Source organism: Aquarana catesbeiana, linkage group LG09 (assembly GCF_042186555.1).
Source record: "Aquarana catesbeiana isolate 2022-GZ linkage group LG09, ASM4218655v1, whole genome shotgun sequence".
In the NCBI taxonomy this organism is placed as follows: Eukaryota; Metazoa; Chordata; class Amphibia; order Anura; family Ranidae; genus Aquarana; species Aquarana catesbeiana.
This window is the reverse complement of record NC_133332.1, coordinates 160,326,968-160,340,650: the sequence shown is the minus strand read 5'-3', so window position 1 is coordinate 160,340,650 and position 13,683 is coordinate 160,326,968. Positions and strand designations below refer to the sequence as shown.

Below are 13,683 nucleotides of genomic sequence, written 5' to 3'. Positions count from 1 at the left end.
CGTGTACTGGTGTTAGTGTAGTGCTTGGTGTAATCACTGTGGATGTCTTCTCCTCTCACACTGAAACTGAAAAGGGCTCCATGAGGGGAGATGACATCATTAAACACAGGCAGAGGACAGTATGTATATATTGTATGACCAGGACAAAGCTCTTTTTGGCGCTATCAGTATCTGACAGTGTCTTTAGTGTTGCCTATTAAAGTATACATGTGCTTTTAGCAAAATCTTCTATATCAATGTCAGTGTGATTGGTCTCCTTGTGCAGCAGCTGCTCATAGTTCCCACTAGTGGGCACTTAGAGACCAAAGTAGGCTGCTTATTCAGACTAATAAAGAGCCTCTCCTGACTCTCAACAGTACCCTCTGGTGGCAGCTGGGGGCAACTACTGCATAAAGAGATCACGTAAATACTGCTAGTAGACTCCAGGACACTGTTTCAAACATGCAAGTGCTCTGCTGTTGTCTGATGGTCTGAAATAGCTGGTCAGTTTCTTTTTTTTAATGGCATTATAATGGTTCTACTGTCTGAGGCTCCAACTCCAGGTACTTTCCTGATGAGACTTAGCTGATTGCTATTACAGTGATGCCATATCTAACAATCTGTTGTGATGTCATATCTATCAATCTGTAGATACAAAAAAGCTTTTAAAACCTGGGCTAAGGTTTAAACCTAAATATGATACAATGGTGACATACACGTATGTCATAAGATATACATAAGAGTACAATTACACTGAACACATAAGGTTCCATTCAGATAAGCATAACATATTTTTTTTCATCAGCAAACCTTTTTTCCTTTTGTCCAAAAAAAAAAAATCAATTGACTAAAGACATTACTGCACAGCTCAGTTAAAATGACTGCATTATATTTAGTACCTGGGTATTATTTTATTGACTTTTTGAGGTACTATGTCTATAAAAGTCCATCCACACAGGTAATTGCATACACTATCGCTCCTCATAATAATAAATCACTTTTGTATAATATGGATAACTGTAGCCTGGACATAACTGTAAGGTTCCATGAGCTGTCTATTGAAAATGGACAAGGGCCATCTGAGATCCAAAAACTAATGTAAACAACTAATGATCCTGATTTCATGTAAAAAAAAATTCTACACCTAAGCAATATTTACATTTGTATATATGAAATTATGAATGCGGTAATATTAATGCCATATTAGTGTCTTGATCTTGCTGAGGCATTAATGTAAATAAAACAGTAGGTGACGTTGTAAATTTCTTAAATATGGTAGTAAAGCAGTACAATTACCCAACACTGTTCCCCTATCACATACAGTCAGGTCCATAAATATTGGGACATCGACACAATTCTAATCTTTTTGGCACTATACACCACCACAATGGATTTGAAATGAAACAAACAAGATGTGCTTTAACTGCAGACTTTCAGCTTTAATTTGAGGGTATTTACATCCAAATCAGGTGAACGGTGTAGGAATTACAACAGTTTGTATATGTGCCTCCCACTTTTTAAGGGACCAAAAGTAATGAGACAATTGGCTGCTCAGCTGTTCCATGGCCAGGTGTGTGTGTTATTCCCTCATTATCCCATTTACAAGGAGCAGATAAAAGGTCCAGAGTTCATTTCAAGTGTGCTATTTGCATTTGGAATCTGTTGCTGTCAACGCTCAATATGAGATCCAAAGTGCTGACACTATCAGTGAAGTAAGCCATCATTAGGCTGAAAAAACAAAACAAACCCATCCGAGAGATAGCAAAAACATTAGGTGTGGCCAAATCAACTGTTTGGAACATCCTTAAAAAGAAAGAACGCACCGGTGAGCTCAACAACACCAAAAGACCCAGAAGACCACGGAAAACAATTATGGTGGATCACCAAAGAATTCTTTCCCTGGTGAAGAAAACACCCTTCACAACAGTTGGCCAGATCAAGAACACTCTCCAGGAGGTAGGTGTATGTGTATCAAAGTCAACAATCAAGAGAAGACTTCACCGGAGTGAATACAGAGGGTTCACCACAAGATGTAAACCATTGATGAGCCTCAAAAACAGGAAGGCCAGATTAGAGTTTGCCAAACAACATCTAAAAGAGCCTTCACAGTTCTGGAACAACATCCTATGGACAGATGAGACCAAGATCAACTTGTACCAGAGTGATGGGAAGAGAAGAGTATGGAGAAGGAAAGGAACTGCTCATAATCCAAAGCATAACACCTCATCAGTGAAGCATGTTGGTAGTAGTGTAATGGCGTGGGCATGTATGGCTGCCAATGGAACTGGTGCTCTTGTATTTATTGAAGATGTGACTGCTGACAAAAACAGCAGGATGAATTCTGAAGTGTTTCGGGCAATATTATCTGCTCATATTCAGCAAAATACTTCAGAACTCATTGGATGGTCCTTCACAGTGCAGATGGACATTGACTCGAAGCATACTGCGAAAGCAACCAAAGAGTTTAAGGGAAAGAAGTGGAATGTTATGCAATGGCCAAATCAATCACCTGACCTGAATCCGATTGAGCATGCATTTCACTTGCTGAAGACAAAACTGAAGGGAAAATGCCACAAGAACAAGCAGGAACTGAAGACAGTTGCAGTAGAGGCCTGGAAGAGCGTCACCAGGGATGAAACCCAGCGTCTGGTTATGTCTATGCGTTCCAGACTTCAGGCTGTAATTGACGGCAAAGGATTTGCAACCAAGTATTAAAAAGCGAAAGTTTGATGGATGATTGTTAATCTGTCCCATTACTTTTGGTCCCTTAAAAAGTGGGAGGCACATATACAAACTGTTGTAATTCCTACACCGTTCACCTGATTTGGATGTAATCAGCCTCACATTAAAACTGAAAGTCTGCAGTTAAAGCATATCTTGTTTGTTTCATTTCAAATCCATTGTAGTGGTGTATAGAGCCAAAAAGATTAGAAATGTGTCGATGTCCCAATATTTATGGACCTGACTGTATAGCACTTCAAGTGTTTTTATAGCCACATTTTTTTTTTTTGAACTGGTGAAGCTTTAGGAGCCTTGTTAGAATTTTAGAGCTGTCTATGTCCCCGCTATAGAGATTTACCTTCTTTAAATGTCACTTGGATTGAAAGTGAAGGAAACAAGTTTGAGCTTTAGATTTTCTTTAAAGAAAACCAGTTAAAAAGAAATACGGGGTCCTAGCATTGCTTAACGCCTTCTGAAAATGCTAATTGACTTGAAGGGATGCTGACCCATTATCTTTTATGCTTTAAAAGGGAAGTAGAGCCAACATTTTTTTGGCTAGATTTCTCTTTTGGGTAACAGGAGTACATTTACTAATGTTCTCCTGTGACACAGGGTCAGCTGTTGGTGGGCTATTGCCCACTATCAGCTGACGAGGCAGAGTCATGACAAGTTCAAGAAGGATCCAGACAACATTGTCAGGATCCACCCAGCTGCCTGATTGACAGCTGGCTCCACCTTTTAGCTAATGTATGAGAGCTGGAGCCATTCTTTAGGCAGGTGCAGTCTACTTTCTTCACTGCAGGTAGAGCTCTTCTGCAGCGGCACTACAGTTGAAGAAGAAGTCTATAAGAACACAGTTTCACGATGGCTTCCATTCAATTGGATGCTGCCACCCCATGTGACTCTGGCAGCCACCTTGGGTCAGGCAGAGCCTATATAAGGCCCTGGCTCCCAAGTTTAGCAGGAGTAGGGACAGGTATCCTGCCTGGTAGGGGACAGTACTAGCGTCAGGGAAATGTACCTGATAAGGAGGGAAGGCATAGAGCTTGCAATTTCTCTGGACACCTGCCTGATGGGCACAAGACGGCCAGGCCGCACTCTTCTTCTCTCTACAGACGCTGACAGTTTGGCTACAATCTGCTGTCTACATGCTGGACAATGAATCGAAGAGGTCTGGATGGCCGCACTTCCGTGAAAAAGCACCTTTATTGTAGTAAAATGTTGCAGGTCACATCAAGGTGGATACATAGGACAAGACCGCTAATGCGTTTCACATCAATAGATGCTTACTCATAGCTAGGGAATGATCATTACAACTGAGGCATATATAGGAAGGTGAGTGATCAAAAACATGTGTGACACCTGAGGATTAAACTCTGAACGAATGAAGATCACACCTCCCAGAGCTCATTCAGTTGTAGTAACCTGTGAGTGCCCAGATACAATAGCAAGAAAACAGAAAATTAATTGAATAAAGAGAGAATGAGATTAAAAAGCGTTTGTGCATTTACATGGAATGAAATGGGATAAATTCATATAAAGCTGGGCAGTCGCAAGAAATAACAAAGTATAACAGCATGAGAATGAAAATAGACAAATAACTTGATACATATGTGATGAATTATGTCATTGTGGCAGACACAATCTAAACTCATGTAAATACAGGAAGGTGGAACACCTTGTATATTGCTAAAAATATGTTAATAAACAACATTAAGTGTCATAATATCAGACATGCTGAATTGTATTTTCTCTGCGAGCCAACATTCACACACCAGACGAATACCCAAAAACACTAATGACATGGCACTAACGCTGGGACTTACCAAGGTGCGGTTGCCAGAACCCATCCGAAAAAACGGATAAGGTTAGTGACAACCCACCTCGAACCAAATGTCTAAAGACCATATTTAAACTAAGGGATGTACTGGAGTGCGGATAAAAACAAAGGACTTGAACATATGACCAAAATGTACCCTGATTTATAAGGCGGGGCATTTATATGCATATGTATAACCCCAAAAGATAATCACATGCCAGGGACAAGAAAAGAGAAAAAACTATAAGTGTATACTATATGACCAATATGACCACAATATTAACTCTATTCAAAATCCATAAATATAGGAAGAATGTGGAAAAGAAAGGTCAGGCCATATACTATTTATAAAGGCCAACTCAGAAGTCGAAATAAGAGCTACAAAACAAATGGGAAATAAGAAACGAAAAACCAGGAACAAAAACTAAGAACCAAAAACCTAAAAAGCAAAGACAGAAGACCAGCAACCACACGTTAAAATTAAAAACCCATGTGTGTGGAGTGTGTTGCTATTGAAGGATCACAGGATGTATGCTGGAATGCCGGACTGCAGCATTACGGAGCGAGGAGTCTCGCTTCATGTGCTGCAAACCTTGATTACAAAAAACCAACACCTAAATTGTCTCTGTCATAACACGATGTAGCAAGGGTCTTGCAACGTTAACATGGCCTCATGACAATAAAGGTATTGAATACAAATACTAGGTACAACACCATCATCAACATTAGATACCATGTCTTAAGTTACAAAACAAAACAAAGAAAAAGAAAGTTGTTCCGCTGTCACACGGCCATATGAGGCTAAGCAAGGGTAGAAAATCACAGGCTATAAGTTAAAGTACAGGGCTGCAGCGCTAAGTAGAGAGAAGTCTCACCTCGTGCGCTGCAATCCTTGATTACCAAAAGCAAAAACAATGTTGTTAAAATCTATATGTTGAGGATAAATATGAAGACTGAGGACAGTGCCACCGTAAACGTTGAAATGCATATTGTATAATACAAAAAGGTGCTAATTTTACCGTGATATAGCCACAGATAAAATTATATTTCATAAGGAACCAAAAAGAGGCATTATCATCAGTATTGATGTATCCAAACCACAGATTGTTTTGTGCAAAGAAGCATGATAAACAAACCTCTGAGTACAGTTAGTAAAAGTGGGAAACATCCCATCATAGTTCATCCCAGATGGTTGACGAGTGTCCAAAAAAGAAAATCCATTTGACCTCCTGTCTACACAGAATTTTAAATTTATCTCCTCCTCTGGGTGTTCTCTTGATTTTCTCTAAACCTTGAATAGCAAGACTGGTAGTGTCCTTCTGATGATGGACATTCCAGTGCCGTGCTACATTAGTTGGATGATTCTTTGTGATGTCGTAAAGATGGTCATAAAGTCTATCCTTTAGCCTACGGGTGGTCCTGCCAACGTTTTGTACTTGGCATTTCGTACAGGTAATTGCGTACACAATGTACCGTGTGTTGCAATTTATAAATGAACGTAATTTGTGTACACGACCTGTAGAGGCTGATATCACTTTATCACCTTTCTGGATAAACGGACAGTAAGCACACCCATGACTCCTGCATCTAAAGGTGCCTTGAAAAGATAGCCAGGTGTTAGAGCTTACTGTACTGGAGAAAAGGCTAGGCGATAAAAGACTACCTAGGGATGGGGGCCTTCTAGAGACCGTGCGAATCCCCTTTTGAAGGATGTGAGAGTATATGGGGTCATGTTGTAATACCGGAAGATATTTATTGACTATTTTTGTAATTTTAACAAACTCTTCACTGTACGGAGTGGAAAACGTGGGGATATTAGATTTTATGTGTTCCCAAGGGGTTATCAGTAGTTTATGTCTGGGGGTTTGATTGGCAATATTGAAACCTCGATCAATAATCGAGCTTGAGTACCCTTGAGACTTAAATCTGGCTGTCATAAGTTTGGACTCCTGATAGAAATCATTATCTTTACTGCATATCCTTTTCAACCTAAGAAATTGACCCACCGGGATGCTGTTATAGTGTGGCTGGGATGGCCTGAGTCCGCTCGCAGCAACACATTCCCACATTCCTGAAAAGACTGGAAGCTATCTTACCCTCCACACCGGTAAGTCTAACATCCAGAAATTCTATTGTGTTGGAATTCATGGTTCCTGCAAACTTTAAATTCACTGTCGTTATCATTCAAATAGGTTAACCAATCATTGAAATCATCAACAGGTTTAGAGACAATAAACAGGTCATCGATATAACGACAGTAAAAAATAGTGTCTGAATGACGAGGGCCACCAGCCCCAAAGATGCGGTGCTTTTCCCACCACCTAATGTACAAATTGGCCAGGGACTGAGAGAATTTGGCCCCCATCGATGCACCGCATCTTTGGAGGTAGTGGCCCCCGTCGAACATAAAAAAATTATGGGTTAACCACTTCGCGCCCGCGCTATAGCCGAAAGACGGCTGCAGCACGGACGCTATCTGCCGGGCGGCCGTCCCTGGACGTCCTGTTGTTTACTTCCTCGATGCGCGCTCCTGCGGGCGCACATCGAGGAAGTTCTGTGCTGGCCGTGTCCCTCGGACACAGCCAGTCACAGATCGCTAAAAATGGCCAATCATAGCGGCCGTTTTCAGCGCGATCGGCGGTGCCAATGAGAGACGATCTCATATGTAAACATATGAGATCATCTCTCATCGCCGGTGTTCTGCGGCTCTGCCTCCTCACACAGAGACAGCGTGTGAGGAGGGAGAGCGAGCCGCTGCGGCGGTAAGTAAAAAGAAAAACGAAAAAAAGTGTCCCCACTGCCATCTGTCCCTGCCATCTGTCCCTGCCACCTGTCCCCACTGTCATGTCCCTGCCATCAATCCCCAGTGCCATCTGTCCCCTCTGTCATCAGTGCCACATAGTGCCATCTGTCATCAGTGCCATCTGTCATCAGTGCCACATAGTGCCATCTGTCATCAGTGCCACATAGTGCCATCTGTCATCAGTGCCACCTGTCAGTGTCACGTGCCATCTGTCATCAGTGCCACCTGTCAGTGTCACGTGCCATCTGTCATCAGTGCCACGTATCAGTGCCATCTGTCATCAGTGCCACGTTTTAGTGCCATTTGTCATCAGTGCCACGTATCAGTGCCATCTGTCATCAGTGCCACGTATTAGTACCATCTATCATCAGTGCCACGTATTAGTGCCATCTGTCATCAGTGCCACATATTAGTGCCACCTGTCATCAGTGCCACCTGTCATCAATGCCACGTGTCAGTGCCACATATTAGTGCCATCTGTCAGTGTCACGTGTCATCAGTGCCATGTATTAGTGCCATCTGTCACCAGTGCTACGTATTAGTGCCATCTGTCATCAGTGCCACATCAGTGTCAGTGCCACATCAGTGCCATCTGTCATCAGTGCCACATCAGTGCTACGTATCAGTGCCATCTGTCATCAGTGCCACATCAGTGTCACGTGTCTCACAGGGCCTTCAAAAGTGTAATAGGTAGTCAACAAGTTAGATGTGTAATTTATGCTCCTAGAACACCTGATGGCGCTTCCTGCATGTTGGGCCTCTCTACGTGGCCAGGCTGTGAAAAGTCCCACACATGTGGTATCGTAATACTCAGGAGGAGTAGCAGAATGTATTTTGGGGTGTCATTTGTGGTATATACATGCCATGTGAGAGAAATAACCTATTACAATGACAATTTTGTGGGAAAAAAAAAATCTTCATTTTGCAAAGAATTGTGGGAAAAAATGACAACATCAAAAAGCTCACCATGCATCTTACTAAATACCTTGGAATGTCTACTTTCAAAAAAGGGGTCATTTGGGGGGTATTTGTGCTTTCCCGACTTGTTCGGGTCGCAAGAAATGAGATAGGCCGTCAGTACATCAGGTGTGATCAATTTTTTATGATTTCCACCATAACTTGTAGACTCTCTAACTTTCACACGGACCAAATAATATCCGCTAATTTGGATTATTTTTACCAAAGATATGTAGCATTATAAATTGTGGCCAAAATATATGAAGAAAAATTACTAATTTGCAAAATTTTATCACGGAAACAAAGAAAAATGCGTTTTTTTTTCAAAATTTTCTGTCTTTTTTCATTTGTAGCACAAAAAATAAAAAACCCAGAGGTGATCAAATACCACCAAAAGAAAGATCTATTTGTATGAAAAAAAGTACAAAAAATTCATTTGGGTACAGTATTACATGACTGAGTAATTGTCATTCAAAGTGTGACAGCGCTGAAAGCTGAAAATTGGTCTGGGCAGGAGGGGGGTTTAAGTGCCCAGTAGGCAAGTGGTTAACAGGAATTCCAAACACAACAAAATAAATTCCTGTAAAGCAAAAGAGAACGTTCCTGATCTGTGTAGAAAGTAAGACACTGCTCACAAACCGGAGGTATGAGGTTAGGAGGAATAAAGGCTTGAAACATCACAGGAGATCCAACAGTACTCGTCATGCCATTCAATGGTCTCTAGCTTAGCCAATAGCTGCTTTGTGTCGCGAAGATAACTAGGAAGTTCTGTGACTAGAGGCTGTAGTTGTTGATCGACCCATTGTCCCAGGCGCTCATTGAGTGAGCCAATTCCTGCAACAATAGGTCTGCCCGTAAGAGGGGAAAAGCCTTTATGTACTTTAGGTAAGTGGTGAAAAATGGGCATAAATGGAAACTCGGGTATTAACATTTCTTTGTCCTTAGTTGACAAAATTCCTGCGGAGACCCCTTTATCAAGGAGAGATGAAAGTTCTTTTTTGAAAGCGTCCGTGGGATCTCCCTTAAGAACAAGGTATGTGTCCCTGTCTGAGAGCTGTCTTAAGGCTTCTTCTTTGTAGGCTGATGCTTGCATAACAACTACAGCTCCACCCTTATCAGCATTTTTAATTATAATGGACGGATCGTTTTGTAACTCCTTGAGAGACACTTTTTCTTTGCTGTTAAGATTTGAAATGGACTTATGTGAGATGGTTTTGACTAGACTAACAAGATCCCTTTCAACCAGTTTTTGAAATGGATCCATCTCACTGTCCCTCGAATTAATGAGGTAGAAATCGGATCTAATTTTAAGTGACACTGTATTCGGAATGGAGGAACCTGTGTCTGTATCTAGACTAGATTTGTATGCTAGATCAGTGAGATCAATATGGGTGCAGACATCTGAGAAAAGCAAGGGAGAAGCTGTCTACATGCTGTTGGAACTGTGAGTGCTTCCAGTTGGGCTGCCTTCCCACCAGGCTATTTCTGAACTGTTTCTGCATTATTTCAATGCAAGTTCTTTCATGTCCTGGGACTGATTGTGTCTTTACTTGAGGTGCGTGCATGCGCGAAATGCATTGCGGTGCGATGCCCCCACCCCCACGTCACTTCCAAGCCTGTGGAATGCGCGTCGGCTCTAGGATAACGTGAGGCAGTGCAAGTTTGACATATCCTACAGCTGAGTAGCTACACATATTGGATGCTGGTTTATTCTTATCTTCATGTAAGTGTACATCTTCATCTTGTTTTTATCAATGTTTAAATAAATATACTACACTATATACTCCCTCTTTGTGGTCTTTTCTGGAGTACCTTATTTTAGTGACACTAGATGGTATAGAGAGAATAAGAAAGTGTTGGGAGAAAATTATGACTAAGTCCCCTAGGAGGAGAATTCAGTTGTAACCCGCTTAATGGTCACCTCGTTGGCCCTATGGTTGTGGTGAGCGCAGAATATATACACACGTGGTGGAGCACTTTTTATTGAAGAGTATGGCACATTTTTATATGTTATGCTTTATAATTGTTCTAACTAAAGTGTGAATTGTTTATGACATTTTTTTGGTATATAGGGCAGCGCCTACCTTTTTAATTTTTTGTATTTGCATAGTTTTTGATTCGCAAAAAAGGGGCAGCAGCCCTAGGTCACTGAGTCGGATATATTGGATTTTGGGTTGGTGCCCTTCATATTTATTATAGCATCATATGGATGTTTTTTTTTTCTAAGGGCTCTTTCACACGGAGGATCCGTATGTCCGTTTTTCATCCTTCCGTTTTCGGGATGAAAAAACGGACATACATGTATCCTTATGGAATAGCGGATGTCAGCGGATGAACGTCCGCTGACATCCGACCCGCTCCGATCCGAAAAGTGTAACGGAGGAAAACCCTACTTTTCCATCCGTTTTCGGATCGGATCGGGTGACGACGGACTCTACGGTCCGTCATCATCTGATCCCCCATAGGGGAGAGCAGCGCTCTGTGCAGGCAGAGTGGGTGTTCACGCGTGTCATCACTGATCCGCCCCGTGCGAAAGAGCCCTTACTCACCCCATTGTTCTCCTTTTAAATCAATGACCTAAAACTAGTTACCTTCTGTGTGACACATGCCATGGAATTTTGTTTCTTGCTTCCGATCGTTTTTGTTACATGTAAGTGCAAAGATACTTTTAAATAAATGTAGCTTTTACCGTACTGCACTATGAAGCCTCTTCCTTCTATAATCCTCTATGCTTGAGAGAATCTACAGCGGTATGCTTTGTATAGACACAGAGGACACACGAGATACATTGTAACAAAGTGGAGCAATTATTTTACAAGGAGGGAGTGCCCTTATAGGAGCCTAATGAGTGGGATATTCCTGGTGGCTAAAACCTGTGTGAGCGAGTTAGAGCTCTATCATTTGAGATCCAGTCCTTCTGGTAAAAGGCATGTGGCATCTATCTATCGGAATTTTTACAATTCTCTTTATAGACAACTTTTTTCTTGCACAAAAAGTGTACTTATTTTAGGAAAGAGGAGGAAAGCACAAAAAATGTTATATGACAAACATCCCCAGATTAAACTTTCGCAAACACCTGTGTGGACTACTTGTAGATGTAGGTCTTTAGAAAACACTTACATTCACTTTATCCAGGAGAACAGTGAGAAGCTTGATTGACTCAAGACGTCTCTGAGCAAGTGTTAGTTTCCTATCTTCCCATTCTTGTGTCTCCTCAATTTCATCTTCAGGACAAGCTTCTTTCAGCTCGGCAGCTTTCTGTTCTCGTTTCTGTCTCTGGAGCTTCCTCTTCAACCTGGCTTTCCTTCTCCTGGCTCGGGCTTTTTTCTCCTCAATTTTTCTTTTTCTGTAGATTTTAAGGTAATGGCTTTCATTTTAAATTGACAACACTAATTATAGTTTCAAAGGTACAAAAAGCAGAGCTGTGTTAACCTAAATGTAAAAAAAAAATAAAATCCTCCCAGATTAACAAATTTTGTAGCAGGTTTTTGTATTGTAGATATTGATGTAGGCTTTCCCAGTACTAAATCAGTGCTAAGTGGTAGTGCCATCTAAAATACCAAATCAGGCCCAATGTTCTAATAGGAACACAACCCTTTACACAAGTAGTGCATTACCAAGGATAAAAAAAAAATGTATTATATGGAATAGATGTTTTTTTGTCAATTTTAGAAAATTATTGCTGTATGATTTAATTCATTTGAATAACTAAATGCCTTGTTTAGCAATCATATAATGTACAGTATGTCATATAATTTTTTTAAATAAAGGTTACTTTTTCTTTTACGCCAACATACATGGAGAGACTATCTGGCCTATAAATAATGGATAGATTTTACACTATTAAGATTGTATATATTATTGGAGCAATACTTGCAATCATTTTATATAGAAAGATAATGTGCATATATTCTTAGGTATAAAAGCAGATATATGATCAAATATTAACTATATGTGTCTTGTTGGGAAAGAAAAGAAAGGTAAATAGATTTCTAGATTGTAAGCTCTAACGAGCAGGGCCCTCTGATCCCTCCTGTATTGATTTGTATTGTAAGTGAACTGTCTGCCCTCATGTTGTAAAGCGCTGCGCAAACTGTTGGCGCTATATAAATCCTGTATAATAATAATAAATAGGACTGAAACACTTTTTTTTAAGAAAGTACTATTTTAGGAACCTTCCAAACTTGGTCATGTGATCAAAGGGCTAACCACTTAATTAAGTGATCTTTTCTAAAGGGTAGGATCAAAGGTTTAAAGTGGTTGATTAGTCCTTCAGCAGAAATGGCCTAACCCATTGACAGGTGCTTGGAATAGTATATACTCCAGGAAAGGTAAGTATTTCAATTCTTTTTAATTCTATATTTATCCCAGCAAGCTAATTAGCATTTATGTATGAGTCCACTTTAAAAGGTCACATAATGAACCCTATAAAAGTACTGAGTAACAATTTGTTTACATAGTCCTAAGATACAAATTGGTGTTTTTCATACACATACAGTACTCATAGCTAATATCTATTATACCAGTAGTCAGCGTTATTAAACAATAACTATAAAGGCTTAGGCACAAAGGTGCACAGAGTACGCTGCGTTCAGATCTGTAATGTATATCGATCTGAACTCAGCATTATTGTATGCTATGGGCCCATTCACAGAGCATCATTTTGCTCTGTAGCCTTTAGCCTTTGTGTCCAATGTCCAATTTAGATTGTATTTTATGTTGTACGCATATCAACATTTGTGTGAATGTGTACATCATAAATGGACATGGCCATCTGTGCTGCTACCTTTTGTCCAGTGAATGCAGGGCTGGGGGATGTACACACAATCAATATGTAGGTAGCAGTGGCAGAGCAGGTGCAGAAAGATTTCACCCTTCAAACATTTTGAATGGCTATGGCTAGGTTCACACCTATGCGTGTGACTGCAGGTGGGGGAATCTCAACAATTTCTGCACCCCGCAACCACACACAGTAAAAATGCACTGCTCTGAGAAAACACACAGAGCTGCCATTCAATCTGAATGGCAACCCCACGCAGTGCGTGTGCAGAAGCCACAGGGAAATCACATGGTCAAAATTACCATACAATTACCATACAATTTCCCTGTGGGCTGCGTTTTAGAAAGGTGCATGCACCTTTTTCTGTAGGAAATGCAGGCACGACAGCCCATTGAAATGATTGGGCTGGCGTGCTTAGGCAAACGCTGCCCGCAGAAATGCACAGCATGTGAACCTATGGTGAAGGCTGAGATCATTCTGTTCCTGTGCCGCTGCCTACCAACAGTTGATGTTTACATCTCCTTTTGAATCAGTTAATGACACACCATCAGTCTTTCAGAATAACTGTACACCGAGGTCATTCTTCATCTGCACTGCTGCTGCATCTTCAGGGAGATATGTAAA

At 40.9% G+C, this 13,683-nt stretch overlaps 1 protein-coding gene across 1 annotated transcript in view; it reads right to left on the bottom strand.

Annotated features, from left to right (window-relative positions):
• LOC141108082 (A-kinase anchor protein 17B-like) overlaps positions 1-13,683 on the bottom strand; it is a 52,778-nt gene that overhangs the window by 20,095 nt on the left and 19,000 nt on the right. Inside the window, exon 4 of the mRNA XM_073599312.1 lies at positions 11,400-11,625. Within this exon, the coding sequence (XP_073455413.1) occupies positions 11,400-11,625 (226 nt within the window). The remainder of the gene's footprint in view (positions 1-11,399; positions 11,626-13,683) is intronic.